The sequence below is a fragment of the Solanum stenotomum genome, chromosome 12, assembly GCF_019186545.1.
Source record: "Solanum stenotomum isolate F172 chromosome 12, ASM1918654v1, whole genome shotgun sequence".
In the NCBI taxonomy this organism is placed as follows: Eukaryota; Viridiplantae; Streptophyta; class Magnoliopsida; order Solanales; family Solanaceae; genus Solanum; species Solanum stenotomum.
This window is the reverse complement of record NC_064293.1, coordinates 41,708,222-41,724,316: the sequence shown is the minus strand read 5'-3', so window position 1 is coordinate 41,724,316 and position 16,095 is coordinate 41,708,222. Positions and strand designations below refer to the sequence as shown.

The 16,095-nt window shown below is 33.9% G+C and overlaps 1 protein-coding gene, 1 long non-coding RNA gene and 1 pseudogene across 4 annotated transcripts; 2 read left to right on the top strand and 1 right to left on the bottom strand.

Annotated features, from left to right (window-relative positions):
• The first annotated feature begins 3,222 nt into the window (after positions 1-3,222).
• Positions 3,223-6,304, top strand: LOC125849147 (uncharacterized). 3 transcript variants are annotated; one of them, XR_007444590.1, is made up of 4 exons: positions 3,223-3,716; positions 3,922-4,044; positions 5,854-6,022; positions 6,130-6,304. It is a non-coding gene; the product is annotated as an uncharacterized LOC125849147 (long non-coding RNA). The 3 variants fall into 3 exon arrangements; XR_007444589.1 differs by lacking the exon at positions 3,223-3,716 and having other exon boundaries at positions 3,814-4,044; positions 6,148-6,304; XR_007444588.1 differs by lacking the exon at positions 3,223-3,716 and having other exon boundaries at positions 3,814-4,044.
• Positions 6,305-8,584: 2,280 nt separating this feature from the next.
• Positions 8,585-9,894, bottom strand: LOC125847441 (zinc finger protein CONSTANS-LIKE 4-like; annotated as a pseudogene).
• Positions 9,895-10,079: 185 nt separating this feature from the next.
• Positions 10,080-14,572, top strand: LOC125847440 (uncharacterized). The gene is made up of 5 exons (XM_049527057.1): positions 10,080-10,136; positions 12,620-12,672; positions 12,721-12,790; positions 12,883-13,007; positions 13,108-14,572. Exons 1-5 carry the CDS (start codon positions 10,080-10,082, stop codon positions 14,570-14,572), a joined length of 1,770 nt encoding a protein of 589 aa, XP_049383014.1.
• Positions 14,573-16,095: the final 1,523 nt, after the last annotated feature.

Genomic DNA, 16,095 nt, shown 5'->3' with positions numbered 1-16,095 from the left:
ACATTTTCATTAAGAAAACAGAAAAAATTTCCCCGTATTACTTTTCAGTTGTCCGATAAAAGTTTAGAAGTAGACACAAAGGATAATAAGCAAATTGGATTCAATTTTTCTACAACAAAAATCAATTCTACTTGAGTCAGTTGTAGAGTACTTGAAACAAGACAAACTCAGAAAAGGGACATGGGAGCACAAAACTTTTGCTCATAAGTAGCCACAGAGTTAGATGCGAATTTCATATGTATTCAAATTCTGAATTCCATAAACTTGAGACTTAGATGCGAATTTCATATGTATTCAAATGATTGCGTAATTCATTTTCTCATTTATTTCTTTATTCGTTTATTTTTTCTCAACTTTTTTTTCTTGTTTCTTTTTTTGTTATTATTTATTTTACTCATTTCATTTAATTGTTTTTACGTTTTTATTTGCTTCCGTCTGTAATAATATTGTAACTGGTATCATTAAGATTACTTACATTCATTCATGTACAATCAATCATCAGCATTATGCAAAGTAAAAATAGAATAGGTGCACAGGAAAATAATAAAAAGTGACATCAAATTGATCTCGCGGGAATAATTTACTTTGTCCAATTTTCAAGTTTATAAAAAACATATATCTACCCCTTTCTCTGAAATAATTTAAATATGTTTGTGATCCTTAATTCTTGGAAAACTTACATATTTTTTTTAAATCACTTTATATAATTTTTATTTATAACAATTAAATAAATTTGTAGTGTTTCTATAATGGACACGGACTACAAAATAAACAACGCGTCAACTTGAGGCTGCTCTCTGTATAAATTACCACGCTGCTGTTTATTTCTCCACCCAAAAAAAACGACTCAGTTCCTCTCTGCTTCAATAATGGTTAATGGGAGTGTAGTTGGGTTCGTCCGTTTATTACTCTTTTTTCTTGTCATGTTTCTGATGATATGAGTCTAATTTCTTGATTTTCCATCATTCTAGTACTTGTTTTTCTTCTGATTTCATCAAGATTATTATCAAGATTGACACTGGTTTTTTCCTCAAGATTGATGAAGATCTTAAATTAAAAATTCAAAGAAAATTAAAGAACTTTAGATGATTTCACTTTTTTTGGTGTTGGTGGGTAGGCGGGGACGACATGTACAATATGCAGTGCCTTGAGGTTTCTAATAATCAAGATTTACTTCTTCTTGTTATGTTTCTAGTACTTATCAGTTGTTTTTTTCTGATTTTTCATCAAGTTTGACAGTGTTTTAGTCTAATACATTATTTTAATCAAGATTTAGTCAATGATTGATAAAGTCTACTTCTTCTTGTTATGTTTCTTGATTTTCTATCATTCTAGTACTTATTAGCTGTTTTTTTTCTTCTTCTGATTTTTCATCAAGTTTGATCGTGTTTTTTCATCAAGATTCTGAAATTTTAAGATTTAGTCTAATGCATTATTTCACCTTCTTCTTTTTTTTGGATGTTGGTGGGTAGGCGGGGATGACATGTACATTATGCAGTTCCTTGAGATGATTATTAAGATCTTAAATCTCTCTCTGTGTCTCATTAGTATTGGTGATTTCAAGATTTTCAGTTAAGTAAAAGAAACTCTCCTTCTATTCTCTCTGGCATTAAAGTAAGCTTCCTCTCTCTATTTCAATGGATATTCCTATTATGATTTCAAGATTTTCGGTGAAGTCAAAGAAACTCCCCTCTTTGAAACTCTCCTTCTTTTGATTGCATCTTAGGTTCTTTAGGGTTTTATGTTGGAAAATTTGAATTCTTGATGTTTCTCGATTGTAATTCTCAATGTAATTAATATTCTTTTGCTTTACTGATTTCATATGTTCTAGAATTTACACTATCTTTGTGATTTTTTACCAAGATTCTACTATGTCTTTTCTTTAGTGAAGAAAGTTGTCTGATGGATGTTTTGGTCACTACTTTTTAGGCTCTTTTCCGGGGTTGTAATTGTTTGTCGAATCTTTAATAGTGAAATACTTGGTTAAGATCATATATAGATTTCTGGGTTCTTTATTGTTTTATTTTTCCTTTAAAATATACCAAGATTGAATGGTTTCTCCTTTGTAATCTGCTTCACTTTTGCACTATCAGTAGCATAGTTATTCAACTATAAATTTTTTGTTTCCAGGCTTGTTCGCAGGCTGTTGAATTCAATGTCAAGCTGAAGCAACTCAACAAGGGGTTGTCTACATAGATGAAATTGATAAAATAACTAAAAAGGTCCAAAAACCATTATATACTCTATGAATTTGGATACTTCATTTTAAAGTAATCATTCTCATCAGTTGTCTGTGTAGGCTGAGAGCCTGTAACAAGTGATGTTGAAGGAACTGTGAATATTTATTGCAAATATTTTCATCTGTTTGTTACAATTGCCTATCACTCTTGTACATATGTTTACAAATTCATATCTCTGTAGTTCTCTGACTTCAAATGTGTTCTCTTTTGAAACATTTTTCTAGATCAATAATCTCACTTGCTGAGTTTATCTTTATTTCTTCTTCAGATTCAAATCTCTACGAGGAAAAAATGTTTGGCCAAGGAAAATCAGGTGTCACTGTGACCTATTAAACAACAAGAAACAGAACGTGTTCAGCTAGACTACACATATGTTGGGAGGGGGAGGTCAAGTGATGATCTCACTTCATATGGACTCATATCTGAATTTTTGTGTGTGTGTGTGTGNGGGGGGGGGGGGGGGGGGGTTTCCAGTTTTAGTGAGTTATCTTCACTGGATTAGGGTCATCTTGTTCAGGTTTGTCTACTCTTTTTGCCTTTTTGTGATGTAGTTTCTAGTTTCACGTTTCATGATTTAATTGACTTTCAGGGAACTCCAACTCTTGTTTTGGTTGATGACCAACTTTAAAATAGTCATATTATGATGAATCCTCATAGTATTTGCTAAGAAGATGTCCTAATGAAATTGGCCCAACCAGAGTGAATTATACCGCAATTTTTTAGATGTGGTTTTGATCGATTGATTGGATGGCGAACTTTGGGAGTTCATTCATTTTGTTTGTAGGTGCTATCGTGGACTCTTAGCTGACATTAATAAGGGAAGATTAGTAAACTCAATATGTTATGTTAAAGGTATACTCTTCCAATTTTTGCCTTTTTTTTTATCTTTCTTTGATCCTTTTTTTCATGTTGACATCAGTAAAATCATCCTCACCCCTCCAAATTTGGAGCTTGAGGTGCTGCTGCAGCGTGCCAACAATTACATCATCAAACTTCTTCAAATAAACCTCCATTTTTGCAAGTTCTTTGCATTTATAGTTTAAATCGGAAGTACTCTTGAACTTGGAGCTTATTTTTCAAATATATCATTTAAGCACCTTGACCTAGTTAAATGCTATAATCTTACAATAGTTGGTTTATACATGGATAGAAAAGCCAACAAACTTATGAAAATTAAAAGTGTGAGGCTGTGTGTTTGTAAAACGTCATTACACCTGTTGTGAAAAGTCTTTTTGAGGTTTAACTTGCATGCATTGAGAAATTATTTGTTTATGAATTTTTGACTACCAGGAGAAGGAAATAAGTATGTTGCTTGAAGATGAAAGAGGATATTTGAAGTTGATGTTCTCTTTTGTTTTTCACATTTCATATTGTTTCACACTTCCTTTTTTTCCTTTTAATTGTGGATCCTTGTTTTTGCTCTCACAGAACCCAAAATGCTATTTGCAAGAAATACAAACAATCAACTTGAATAATGTAAGCTTTTAGCTTAGTGCTGTTTAGCTTTAACGTACGATATTTCATTCCTCTGAAAAAGGAAGTTTCTGTCTTTACCCCCAACACATTCAGGGAAAGAGAAGAAGAAGAAGCCACTCTTGATAAAAAAAATGATAACTTTATTCTGATGCACTGTATCAAAATCAGTCAATTTACTGCTAAACAATTTGTTTTGATGTTACAGGTCAACTTACAGTTTACTGAGAATGCACTTCGAGTTATTGTTGAGGAAGGCATTGCCAAAAACACTGGTGCACGAGACTTAAGATCTATACTAGAAAGTATTCTGACTTAAGCCATGTTTGAGGTATTGCATGGCACCACAACTTTTTGTATTTGCGTTAATTCTGGAAGAGCTTGGAAAAATATTTCACCCATTTTACTGTTATCACATTGTGGCTACTAAAGGGACAAGATATGTCACCATTTATTTGAGAGTCATATATCTTTTGACTCTATATATGTGGGCACCTGATATCTATGAGGGTTCACCCACCCCGGTTACAGCATTCCTTTCTATTGCGCTTTGAAGTACCTGCTTTTGAGTGTTACTTTCAAAATTTTACGTGAGCACCCCATGAGTGTTGGAATGGCTATCTTTTGAAGAAGGGAAAAGGCTCAAATATGCCATCGAACTTTCAGAAAAGGCTCATTTATGCCATCCGTTAAAAGTTTGGCTCATCTATGCCATTACCGTTTAAGAAAAGGCTCATTCATGCCATTATTTTTTAACGGTGGTTTTGCAAAACCATTTTTTACACGTGGCCAATTATAATTCGGCCACGTCATTATTTTGAGCCTTTTCCCTTTGAAGAACTTAGCCTAAAATGAAACAATATGACTTTTACCTGCCTTTTGAAATGTTTCTAAATATTGGTTTCAAAGGCTCGTAATTCATTGTCAAGTAGACTACATGGTTTCTCTTTTGTAATCTGGTTCACTTTTGCACTATCAGCAGCATAGTTATTCAATTATAAACTTTTGGTGTTCATGTTTGTTTGCAGGCTTCTGACTTCAACGTCGAAGCAGCTCAGCAAGGGGTTGTCTATATTAGGGGTGGCAATTTTAGCCCATATTAATGAAATGAGTCCATTTTGCCCATATTTAATGACTTGGATCACTCATATTTTAATTGGTTAAATATGAGCTTCAAGCTATTTTAAGAGTCTCTACAAATATAGTCAAAATGGGTTAAATATGGGTATCCATATTGTTTTTTTTTTTGTTTTTGGAAAACAAAAAAAAAATTAGGGGTAGGTTGGTGTAAGGGGGGAAAAAAATGCAGGCAAACAGTTTTGTGAGAAAGACACTTACCACTTGCTATTTGGACGATAATATAGTTTAGTGCTTTTTAGAATCAATTGGATTAAGTTGGGGGTGGAAAACTAATTTCTACGAGGAAAGAATGTTTGGCCAAGGAAAATCAGATGTCAGACCTATTCAACAAACAAGAAACAACACTTCTTAGCTAAACTATGTGTTTGGGAGTGGGAAGTCAAGTCAAATACTGGTTTATATGCCTTGCAATAATTATCTACCAAGGTTGTCAAGTTGTACTCGTGTTGTTCCTGTCTTGGGACTAGGAGCTTCTTATTGACCCTACTAAAATGGTTGTAGTCTTTTTCATATTATAGATCTTGTTACATAATCAACATCGGCCTGCCAAATATTTCATTTTCCTTGTTAAATGGTTTAACCTTTTCCCATTTGTTGTTTCTTGTGTTGTTCCTGTCTTGGGTCTAGGAACGTCTTATTGACCCTACTAAAATGGTAGTAATCTTTTTTCGTATTCTAGATTATGTTGCATAATCACCATTGGTCTGACAAATATTCCATTTTCCTTGTTAAATGGTTTAACCCTTTCCCATTTGTTGTTTCTTGTGCTGTTCTTTTCTTGGGACTAGGAGCTTCTTATTGACCTTACTACAATGGTAGTAATTTTTTTCGTATTATAGATCCTGATGCATAATGTCCCTAGGTCTGTCAAATATTTCATTTTCCTTGTTAAATGGTTTATCCTTTTCCCGTTTGTTGTTTCGTATGCTGTTTGGGCTTGGGACTTAGGTGCTTCTTATTGACACTTACTAAAATGATGGTAATCTTTTTCATATTATAGATCCTATCGCATAATCACCATTTGTCTGCCAAATATTTTGAGACCAAACATGTTTGGCAATTGCACTGTTCAAGTTGTTTTGTGCAACGCTGTTTGATGGGGGAGTCAAGTCAAATACTGGTTTATTTGCCTTGCAGCAATCATCTATTACAAACATATACTCGAGAAGGTAAACATCACATGGCATGGTATTTTTCTCTTGTATCCATTTCTTACACTCATTTATTTGCAGTACCTAATTCCTAATGCTCCATCCAAATGTGCAGTTTGAGTTAGCTTGACTCCATTTTGCAGATGACAGGCAGGGACAAGGACTACAGATATATGGCAACTTCTGATTTGCTAAATGAGCAAAGAGGGGTTTAAACTAAATGTTTCTGGATTGGCAGTGAAATGGTTTGACCTTTTCTCATTTGCTCATAAGTATCCACCGAGTCAGTTGTAGAGAAGACAACTCGTCAAGCATGTCTTCTCGTCTCTCATCTGCTGGTATCTAGAATCTTTCTTTTCTTCACCATCATCTCAAGGCGACTTTCAACTGTCCCAATTCTAAACAAGTTTGCATATTTTACCATTCAACAAGTAAAACATTATCGAGAAGAGGATTGCCCGTCAAAAGTTGGTAGGGGATCTCAACAACATCCACAGTTACAGAGGACGCATCAAAGTATTGCTAGCTCATCATTTGAAGAAAGACATTGCCTGAAGAAGTAAAAAAAGAGACTTTCTTACAAATCTCCGGCTAAATGAAAATCTCCTCCCAAGGTAATCTAAGTTTTAGATGATAGGAGGTACCTTTATATGTGTAGTTTCCACACACATTGTCGTAATAGCTCTTTTAATGTTGTTATTGGTAGTTTCATTTGAACGAGGAACGGCGTGTGGTTACTAGTGAAGAAAGTAAAGAAGCAGGGGATCAGGATCATAAGAAAAAAAGAGTGCATTTATCCTTGCGTCGGTCCGCAATTCCTCACAAGTATGTAATTTATGGATTATCTCTTAGATTTATAGCTTTCTTTGTCTCAATTTACTTGGTTTTAATCTGTTGTTTCTCCTATTTCCATACAGTTCTTACACTTCATCAGATCTGGACCAAAGTTATGATGATAGCAAACTTCGGTTATCTGAACCATTGCAGATGTAGAAATTTCATTTCAATTAGAACCAAGCAATATATGCTGAAGAAGCAGATTTGCTCTTGATGGTTTGGGATGGTGCTAATTGAAATGAAACTTCTATATCTGTTTCTTCTTCAATGAGAATGATTTGAATAAGTGATCGAAATCTCAGAAACACATCTTAACTAAACTAAGGTTCTATTATCCTTGAACTAATTTTTTATTTGTAGTTTTGAACACATTTTTGACTTACGTGGCAGAAACTGCAAAAACAAGCAGTCCAGTAAACTAGATGTTCAGAGATACTTTTGCTGCCTGTAATGAATCTTTGTTCAAGAGCCAGAGAGGGAAGAGATGGGAGAGCCTTTACTTGTCTACGTGAGATTTTCCCATTATTAATAAAATAATAATAATAATAATAATAATAATAATAATAATAATAATTATTATTATTATTATTATTATTACCGTATCAAAAATAAAGGGAAACTGCTATTTTTTATTTTTGTTTTTGTCCTCAAAAAGGTTTACCCCTCAATAAACAAATAGACACAATTTTCATTAGCTTTTAATTTATAATAATCGTGGTGTTTAAATAAATTTGTGCGAACCTCAATTAGTTTCAGGAAATTCTGGCAAGTTATTACTAATAATTGGTTATATCTTATAGATAATTTATTTTCATTTTCTATTTATGAGTTTTGAATGATAAATGTTTCAAAAAATGTCTTCCCTTTTCTTAAGCAAACATGAAAAGAAAATTTATCTTCTTTTTAAAATTTCATAAAAATTAATCTGTCTTACCATTTACAATTACTTTTAATTTGTCTTTTACTCTCTCTTCATTTCTACTTGTCACAATTTGACTTGACACACCCATTAAAATATAATTATTCATATGGATATTTTATCAAACTATTCTTTATTAAATGGTGTCTTGAAAAATAATTTGGAAAATAAGTATTTAATGTTGACGGTAAAACATGAAAAAATATTATCTTTTTTTTAGAAGTCAAAAGTGACAAGTAAAAAGAAAATCTATTTTAGAAAGGGAAAAAGGACGAATTTACCCCCGAACTTTGATAAATGGTACGTCTATGCCCTCCGTTATACTTTGGGTCCATCTCAGCCCCTGCCGTCCAATTATCGATACACACATGCCCCTCTCACTAACGGTCCCCTCATCATGTACACGTGTCTTAATCCTAATCAACTACCCATTTGACCATTGTTTTTAACCCATAAACTAACAACCCGCCCCATAAACCCATACCCACCCGATTCCCTCTAAAATATCCTAAGTCAATTAAAAGACCCAAATCTTCCGGGTCTCTCGTTCCTATCTATAATGCATTGTTAAACAAAATTAAATACAATTTTAATACAACATTTATCCATTACAAATTTCTATTTTTTTTAAATAGTGTTTTGAGCTAAACTTACAACAAAAACAGTTACTGAATTATACAAAATGGGAAACAAAATTAGATATATAAACACATAGTTACGATCCTCCTCACTAATAACAACAACATGAAGAAGAAAAAAGAAAAATAAAATTTGATTTTTTCTTCGATTTTTTTTTAAAAGGGGATAATAAATAGATATAGAAACTAAAACGATGGAACGACGCCCTATGATGCATCGGCGGCGATGAGTGAATCGATTTCAATTTCAGTACGTTTAGCGAATCTCCCTTTGATTCTGGGTCGAGTCTCAGCATAAGCTTCTCTAGAAGAATATCGAATCGTCTTCTCGAACTTTCTATTCTTCCTCTTCTCTCTATACCTCATTACCCATGTTTCTCTGTCTGAACCGAAAACTGCATTCGGTACAGTGTCGGCGTCGGCACCGGCTGATGAGTTCATCACAAAAGTGTTTGAAACCTGTTAGTTAAACAAAAGAAAAATGAGATTGATTCACGTGAAGGAAGAGGAAGAAGGAAATAGACGAGAGAAGATACAGATGCATACACTTTGGCTAATGGATTGAGAGGTGAAATTGTACATGTAAGGTTTAGATCCAGCGAAATCGATTTCGTAGGTAGGGAATCCATCAACGACTGGACCTGGTAAATGAGTACTTGTTTGGTTGTTGTTCTGCACCGGCACAACTCCGTCGGAGCTGTAATGGCAGTGTTGATGCTGTTGATGATGAAGAATATGCGGTTTTTGCTCACATGACATTAGATCTATATCTAAATACGAATCCATATCATTAAACAAGTAATAAATCTGATCATTCCTTTCTTTCGGCGTCGGAAGGATCCACGACGCTGCTTCAGCTTCTTCCTCCGGTTGAGAAAGATTCTCATCAGTACTATCAAAGTACTTCTCATCATCAACAACATCAGCATCAACATCATCACCGCCGTGAAATTTTTCAACTCTATTGTGAGAGGAACGAGAGACCCGGAAGATTTGGATCTTTTAATTGATTTAGGATATTTTAGAGGGAATCGGGTGGGTATGGGTTTATGGGGCGGGTTGTTAGAGGGAATTGGGTTAAAAATAATGGTCAAACGGATAGTTGATTAGGATTAAAACACGTGTACAGGATGAGGGGGCCGTTAGTAAGAGGGGCATGTGTGTACCGATAATTGGACGGCAGGGGCTGAGATGGACCCAAAGTATAACGGAGGGCATGGACGTACCATTTATCAAAGTTCGGGGGTAAATTCGTCCTTTTTCCCTTTTAGAAATAAGTGACAAGTAAAAGTAAATCGAAGGACAATAATTACGTAGATATAATTGATAGTGGGTCATATATAAAGGATCTATCCGTAACTAAGTAGTAGTATAGGGGTATTTTGGTCTAATTAACCCTTAATGAAAAAAATAAAAAGACATGTCGCAATGAGGTGTTAGGCGGTTAAATACGACAAGGCAGGTAACGAATCTTTCCACCGGCAGGCGCCAGACATATTACAAACATAGAAAGTACATTACTCACTCCCGCAGACAGAAAGTCCATTTTCTTCACTCACCAAAACGAGAAATTCTAGGGTTCCAGGCTTCTCTTTTGTTGATAAACTCCGATCTCTGTTTTTGTTTCAGAGTTGCATTGACAGATAATCACCTTGAAAAGGCGAATTTTGAGTGTTGCATCATGACTTTGAAGAAATCGAGGAAGGTTTCATGGGCTCCTGGACCTGATTTTTGTCAGGTATACACAGCATTTCTTCATCGAGTCTCTGTTTAGTGCAAGAATTTTAATGTTTATTTTTATTCATCATAAGTTTTACATAGATATAGATGTGTGTCTGTTGCAGAAAAGCACACAAATGAATTTGCTTGCAGAATTCTATAATTTTCTTTTGCTAGTTTGGATTGGGGAATAGATGACGCTATCTAGTTTTGATGCTCTGTTATGAATGAGTCGCTGGAATGTAGAAATTAAGGATTTCGATACTCCCAAAAGACAAGGACAAAACTCAAAAGAGTAAAAAACTGAATTTTTGTAAAATTTGAAACATAGGGGGAAAGAGGCAATTGCCTTTGAGATAACTATTTGAGACTTTGAGTCCCTATATGTTCCTTGAGTTACCTTTTGGACGTCCTAAATCCACATGACTAGCATCCAACACACTAATTGATAAGAGCGAACCAAACCCGTATGATGCACCCCGACCGCAATTGAACCAACCGCGAAAGCCATTTGAATTTTTTTTATACATTCTCAAATCAATCCTGAAGTGTTCTCAAATTTAAAGCTATAGATGAATAATTTCATAAGAAAATAAGGGATCGTTTGGTAGAGTGTATTAGCAAAAATAATGCATGCATTAATTATATGTATTAGTAATCCCTTGTTTGGTGCATTTTTTCATGCTATGTATAACTAACACTCTATTATGGATTGAAGAGTGTATTACTAAGACCATAAATTTCTAGGTATTAGTAATGCAAAGGATTTACTATATGCATTAATATGGTTAAAGACTCAATTATCCCTCAAAAGTATACTTTGACATCTTTTCCACCATAATTGTGAAGGATATTTTTGTAAATAGATATTTTTATACAATGCATACTATTTTTAAAACATCAAACCAAACAATGCATAAAAAATAATCTATGCATAACTAATACACTCTATTGAGTATTATTTTTATTCACTCTACCAAACGAAAATGTGTTTTTCCATGTATGTACACTTCCATTATTACAACCCAACACAACTACCTATCTATCTATGGAGCCACTATATAATAACCACGTATAATTAAACTCTTAGGACAATTTGTGATTAAAGAAAAAAGAACATATACTAGCTAACACCACAATATAAGTGGTGCCTCAACATATACCTCAGGAATAGAGTAACCTTAGCCCTGTCCACTCATCACTAGCCACGCCTCATTCTTAAATATGGAAAATAGAAGGCCCTTAAAGAGGGTTGAGTACACCATCACAATACTCAATAAGCATTATTGACTCTCGTTTACTAAGAGTTGGGACAACCATTGGTGTTATGACCCTGCAAAGAGGTGAACCTAATCGAGATCGACTGAAAAGGAGGCTCAATTCACAGGGAAAGCGGTGGATGTAATTTCAAGAGTCAAACGAGAATGAATACTACAAAAAACACAATGAAGTGTGGAAGTCAATGCAAGGATTATTTGACATAGAACAAAATGCATTAAATGTCAAATAATAATTTATTTTACATTTGAAACGAAGGATCTAGTGTAAATTTGTTTCAACTCAACCTTACATACTTTCAATTCCATTCACAAGATAATTTAAATAAAATCATTAAATCCCATTTCAATTGAATTGAATCATAAGAACCGCTTTCGGCTTCTTAGATCTAAACGTATTAAAATCTTTTGTACCTTTCCTTGGGAATAATATACTAATACCAACACAATATCCAAGGTCAAATAGGTGATTAACTTTGTGACAAATGTCATAGAACCTACTTGCGCTTGTTCAAGTCATCTCCTCGTAGTGTTGCACGAATCGACTCAACCCTATTAGGTAAAGTCTACGTATACACCGACAAGTGTAGTTTCAAGATGACAAACAAAATTTATCTAAAGCCAATCTGGATAAACATAATGAACTCCAAAAATATTTAAATATGTCAAAAACAAATTTATGGCCTAGTAGCTACTTATAGTAAATCATAACTAATCCAACGCATTTTGATAGAATCAAATGTAAATTTTTTTCCTCAAGTTATCAAAGCATATGTCAAATGAAGATTTAATACGCAAAATATTTAACAAGTGTTATTTCAAATATTTGTCTCTGAGAGAGTTGATATTTCTAACAACTCAACTTTTGGAATATATATAATAAAGTCATTGAATTTTGTTTTGTATCAATAAAATTACTCAACTTAGACCTTTGAGATATCATTATTGATCACTAAATAGTCTTTTTTTTAATCCATCTTCAAAAGGGTTAGTGGTTGTTGAATGCATCTGATTTGCTAATTGAGCTATCGAGGCACCTAAATGCTTGAGTTACATTTGTGCTGTTACTGTATATTTCATTTCCCAAGGAGATATTCTAAGAGTGTAGTATCAAGGACATGTCAAATTGACATGCTTTCAGTTTTACTTATCAAGAACATTGATATGCTTTAGTTTTTTTTCTAAACTTCTCCTTAACAAGTTTGTATAATTTATCACTCAACAGGTAAAACATTATCGAAAAGAGGATTGCCCATTAAAAGTTGGTAGTGGATCTCAGTTAAAACAGACGCATCAAAGCATTGATAGATCATCATCTGAAAGAAGATATTGCTTGAAGAAGTCAAAAGAGAGACTTTCTTCCAAATCTTTGGCTATATGGAAATGCCCTCCCAAGGTAATCTAAGTTTAGATGATTGGAGTTGCCTTTATTTGAATAGTTTCTGTACGCATTGTCGCAATAACCCAATTTATTGTTGTTACTTGTAGTTCCATTTGAACGAGAAATGGCTAGTGGTTGCTGGTGAAGAAAGTAAAGAAGCCAGTAAGCAGGAGGATAGGAAAAGGAGGGTGATTGAGGCGGTTTTCCCTAATCAGTCTGCAATTCCTCCAAAGTAAGTAATTTTTAGATTAATATTTCTTGTGCTTATAGCTTTCATTGTCTTAATTTACTTGGTTTTAATCTGTTATTTTTCTTATTTAATTTCCATACAGTCCTTACAACTTGTCTGACCTGGAACAAAGTTATGATGATAACCAAACTCCAGTAATCCGAACCATTCCAATAGAAGAAGCAGAAGCAAATGTAGAAGTTCCAACCCAAACCATTAGCAGATGTCTACCTAACAGTCCATCATCATCTGTCAGGACAGTTACTTCTCAAAAGCTACCTGATAATGGAAAGTCGCTTCCAGAATCTTTGTCAACCTTCCCAAATGCCAGAAAACCTCCGAGCAACTCTCCTTTATCTAAAAGATCGCCTTCTCATGTGCAATCTACTCCAACGTATCATTTAAGATGTCAAAATCTGAAGGGATCTAAGCAAACCCAAGTTTCTCCTAAACTACCTGTTAGTTACAACTTTGTTCCCTGGTATCAGCCGACATTTAAAAGTATCGGCACTCAGACTGAAATATTTCCAGACCAACCAGCTAACGAAAACCATGGGACCAAGTATCAAACAATATGTGAAAACCAGAATATTCCCCAGCTCAAGTCTCAAGTTTCTGGAATGGCACCTGCTAAGCACAACCCTGTCACCGAATCTCCATCCACACATGATTTGACAGTTACTGTAGCCACAGCTGTAGCTGCTCTTGCAAAAAGTCAAGAGCAGGGTAGTCTGATCGATACCAACTTATTGGTTAGGCTTCTCCTCAACCCAGAAGAAATACCAAAGCTGATGAATGAACGTGGCATTGCTACCAATACTGCCATGTCTAGGCCAGAGGATCTACTGCTTCCTTTGCCTAGGACAAAACCCGATAAGGTAATTAACAAGCCCATTAATGAATGCCAAGCTCCCCTTGCAGGATCTGGACCAAGCTTTGTGCCAAAGCCAATGGCAAATTCTGCACCCTTGATGATGACTAAGCCTGAAACATCCATGAGAAGTAATTTGGTTGCTGAACAAGGGCCCCCTCCAAGTGTAGAAACTGCAAACACTAGAGAGAGTAAGTCACTAGCACACCCCACTTCAGACCTAAATCTGGAAAATATTAAGAAACTGGTTAACAAATATGGAGCACCTGACAATGAAGGAGGAAAGCCCTCGGTTAATTCTGAGTTAGTTTCCAAATATGGTCGTACCACCTTGCAGCCTAAGCTGTCGGTTTCACCAAATGTTGGACATACATCCCCTTCTTCCTCGATATTGACTAGTCATACCCCTCTTCACAAGGATATCAATTATTGCAAGTCCCTGATCAAGCAACATGGAGAACAATGTGAGTCTGTGGTTGATGAAAGCTTACAAAATACCAATCCTCATGGTACTACATGGGGGGCAGGTTTGTTAAAGAACCAAAAACCAATTCCGCACAGCTTGACACCTTGTGTTTTCTTTAATAAACCTAAGGGATGCCGTAATGGTTCCTCTTGTCGCTTCCTGCATGATATATCTGGTCAAAAGAGGTCTGGGGGGACGTCGGAAGGTCGGGATTCGAAGAGAATGAAGTAAAGTGGGGAACATTAATATATGACATGACTCAAGAGGTATTCTTTTCTTTTTAAACAAAAGCACTCCGTTTTGCCTTTCCATTGAGGGAAATTTTGAAACGCACACGTTCAAAACATCAGAATCAATTTTTTGTCAGGTATACCTAACATTTGAAAAACTTGAAGGAGTTTTCCCTTGAAACTTTGAACTTGGATGAAGCATTGTTTTGCCTTGACAATATTTCTATTCTGACAAGTTTTGGTATAATCATCTTTTTATCTCCTAATTGCAATATATTATAACCCTCCCCCACTTTAAAAACTAAAACATAAAAGTGATGTACTGTTGATATCAATAATGGATTCAACATGTTAATTTGATTTATACTATAAGGTATGGAAGCATTTGATAAGAACAAAGTGTATTAAATTCTTTGAAGGCAATGAAAATTGTACCAGCGAATAACAATAATAAGATGACTACATAGAGTACCTGTATAAGTTTAGTTTGGTTGGAGAGAAATGTTACTTGAGAATTGAAGCCACAATTTCCTACAAATTCTGAATTCCAGATACTTGAGACTTGAACAGGGTAATATTCTGCTTTCACATATTGTTTGATACTTAGGCCCATGGTTTTGATCACAATTCTTTTAAAACATCCTTTTACATCATTTAATCTAATTAATTTAGATTTGTATAGTATGAATCTCTTTGAAACACACTTCAATTGATATTTTAATTAAATATTTCATAAATTAATAACTACGTCATAAACGATGAAAAAAAATTCATCCTAGCAGCCTTCGTAACGTTTCAAATGTTATATAGTCACTAAGATTTAATCTTTTCTCTTTTTTCCTTTTTACCTTTTATTACCTTTAAAATATGTTTTCAAATGATTGTGTAATTGTTAAAGGACTTTATATGTTTGGAAGTCGGAAATCTCATATTGATAATACAATATTTTGATTTTGATTAATTTTTTTTTTTAGGAAAAACTAAGCTCAGGTCTCATAAAAATAAATTAATTACAAACATATATCCCCATATAATTATGTCTCCTAATTAATTACTGAAAAGGTCACATTTCCTTGTAGCTTTAGTTATTTGACTCTTTTTTTAAATTCTTTTGCTTTTTATTTCTCTATTTTTTTATGTTTCTTTATTCATTTAATTTTTTTCTAATTGTTTTATTCTTTATTTGTTTACATCATAATCTATTTTTTACTCAATATTTATTTTATATACTTCCTTTCTTCTTCTTTTTTTCTCATTTATTTTTTGATAAGTTTTTTTTTTCTCATTTCATTTAATTATTTTTACGTTTTTATTTCTGTTTATTATAATTTGTAAAATATAATTTGTATAACTATTTAAAGCTCAAATGATTGTGTTCGTATAAATTCGTTATTTAAAGTTTTATCATATCGTATAATTCTGAATTTCGTATTATTCAATTATACAAAATACACGCAAATTATACTAACGTGCCCGCGAATTATACAAACGAGGTGCGAATAATACAAATTATTGTCCTCTCTC

Bases quoted from the DNA above. Each gene is read 5' to 3' on its own strand.
- LOC125847440 (XM_049527057.1), top strand. From the start codon at position 10,080: ATGACTTTGAAGAAATCGAGGAAGGTTTCATGGGCTCCTGGACCTGAT. The intron at 10,137-12,619 runs GTATACACAGCA...ATCACTCAACAG, and splicing joins CTGGACCTGATTTTTGTCAG to GTAAAACATTATCGAAAAGA. The intron at 12,673-12,720 runs GTTAAAACAGAC...ATCTGAAAGAAG, and splicing joins AAAGTTGGTAGTGGATCTCA to ATATTGCTTGAAGAAGTCAA.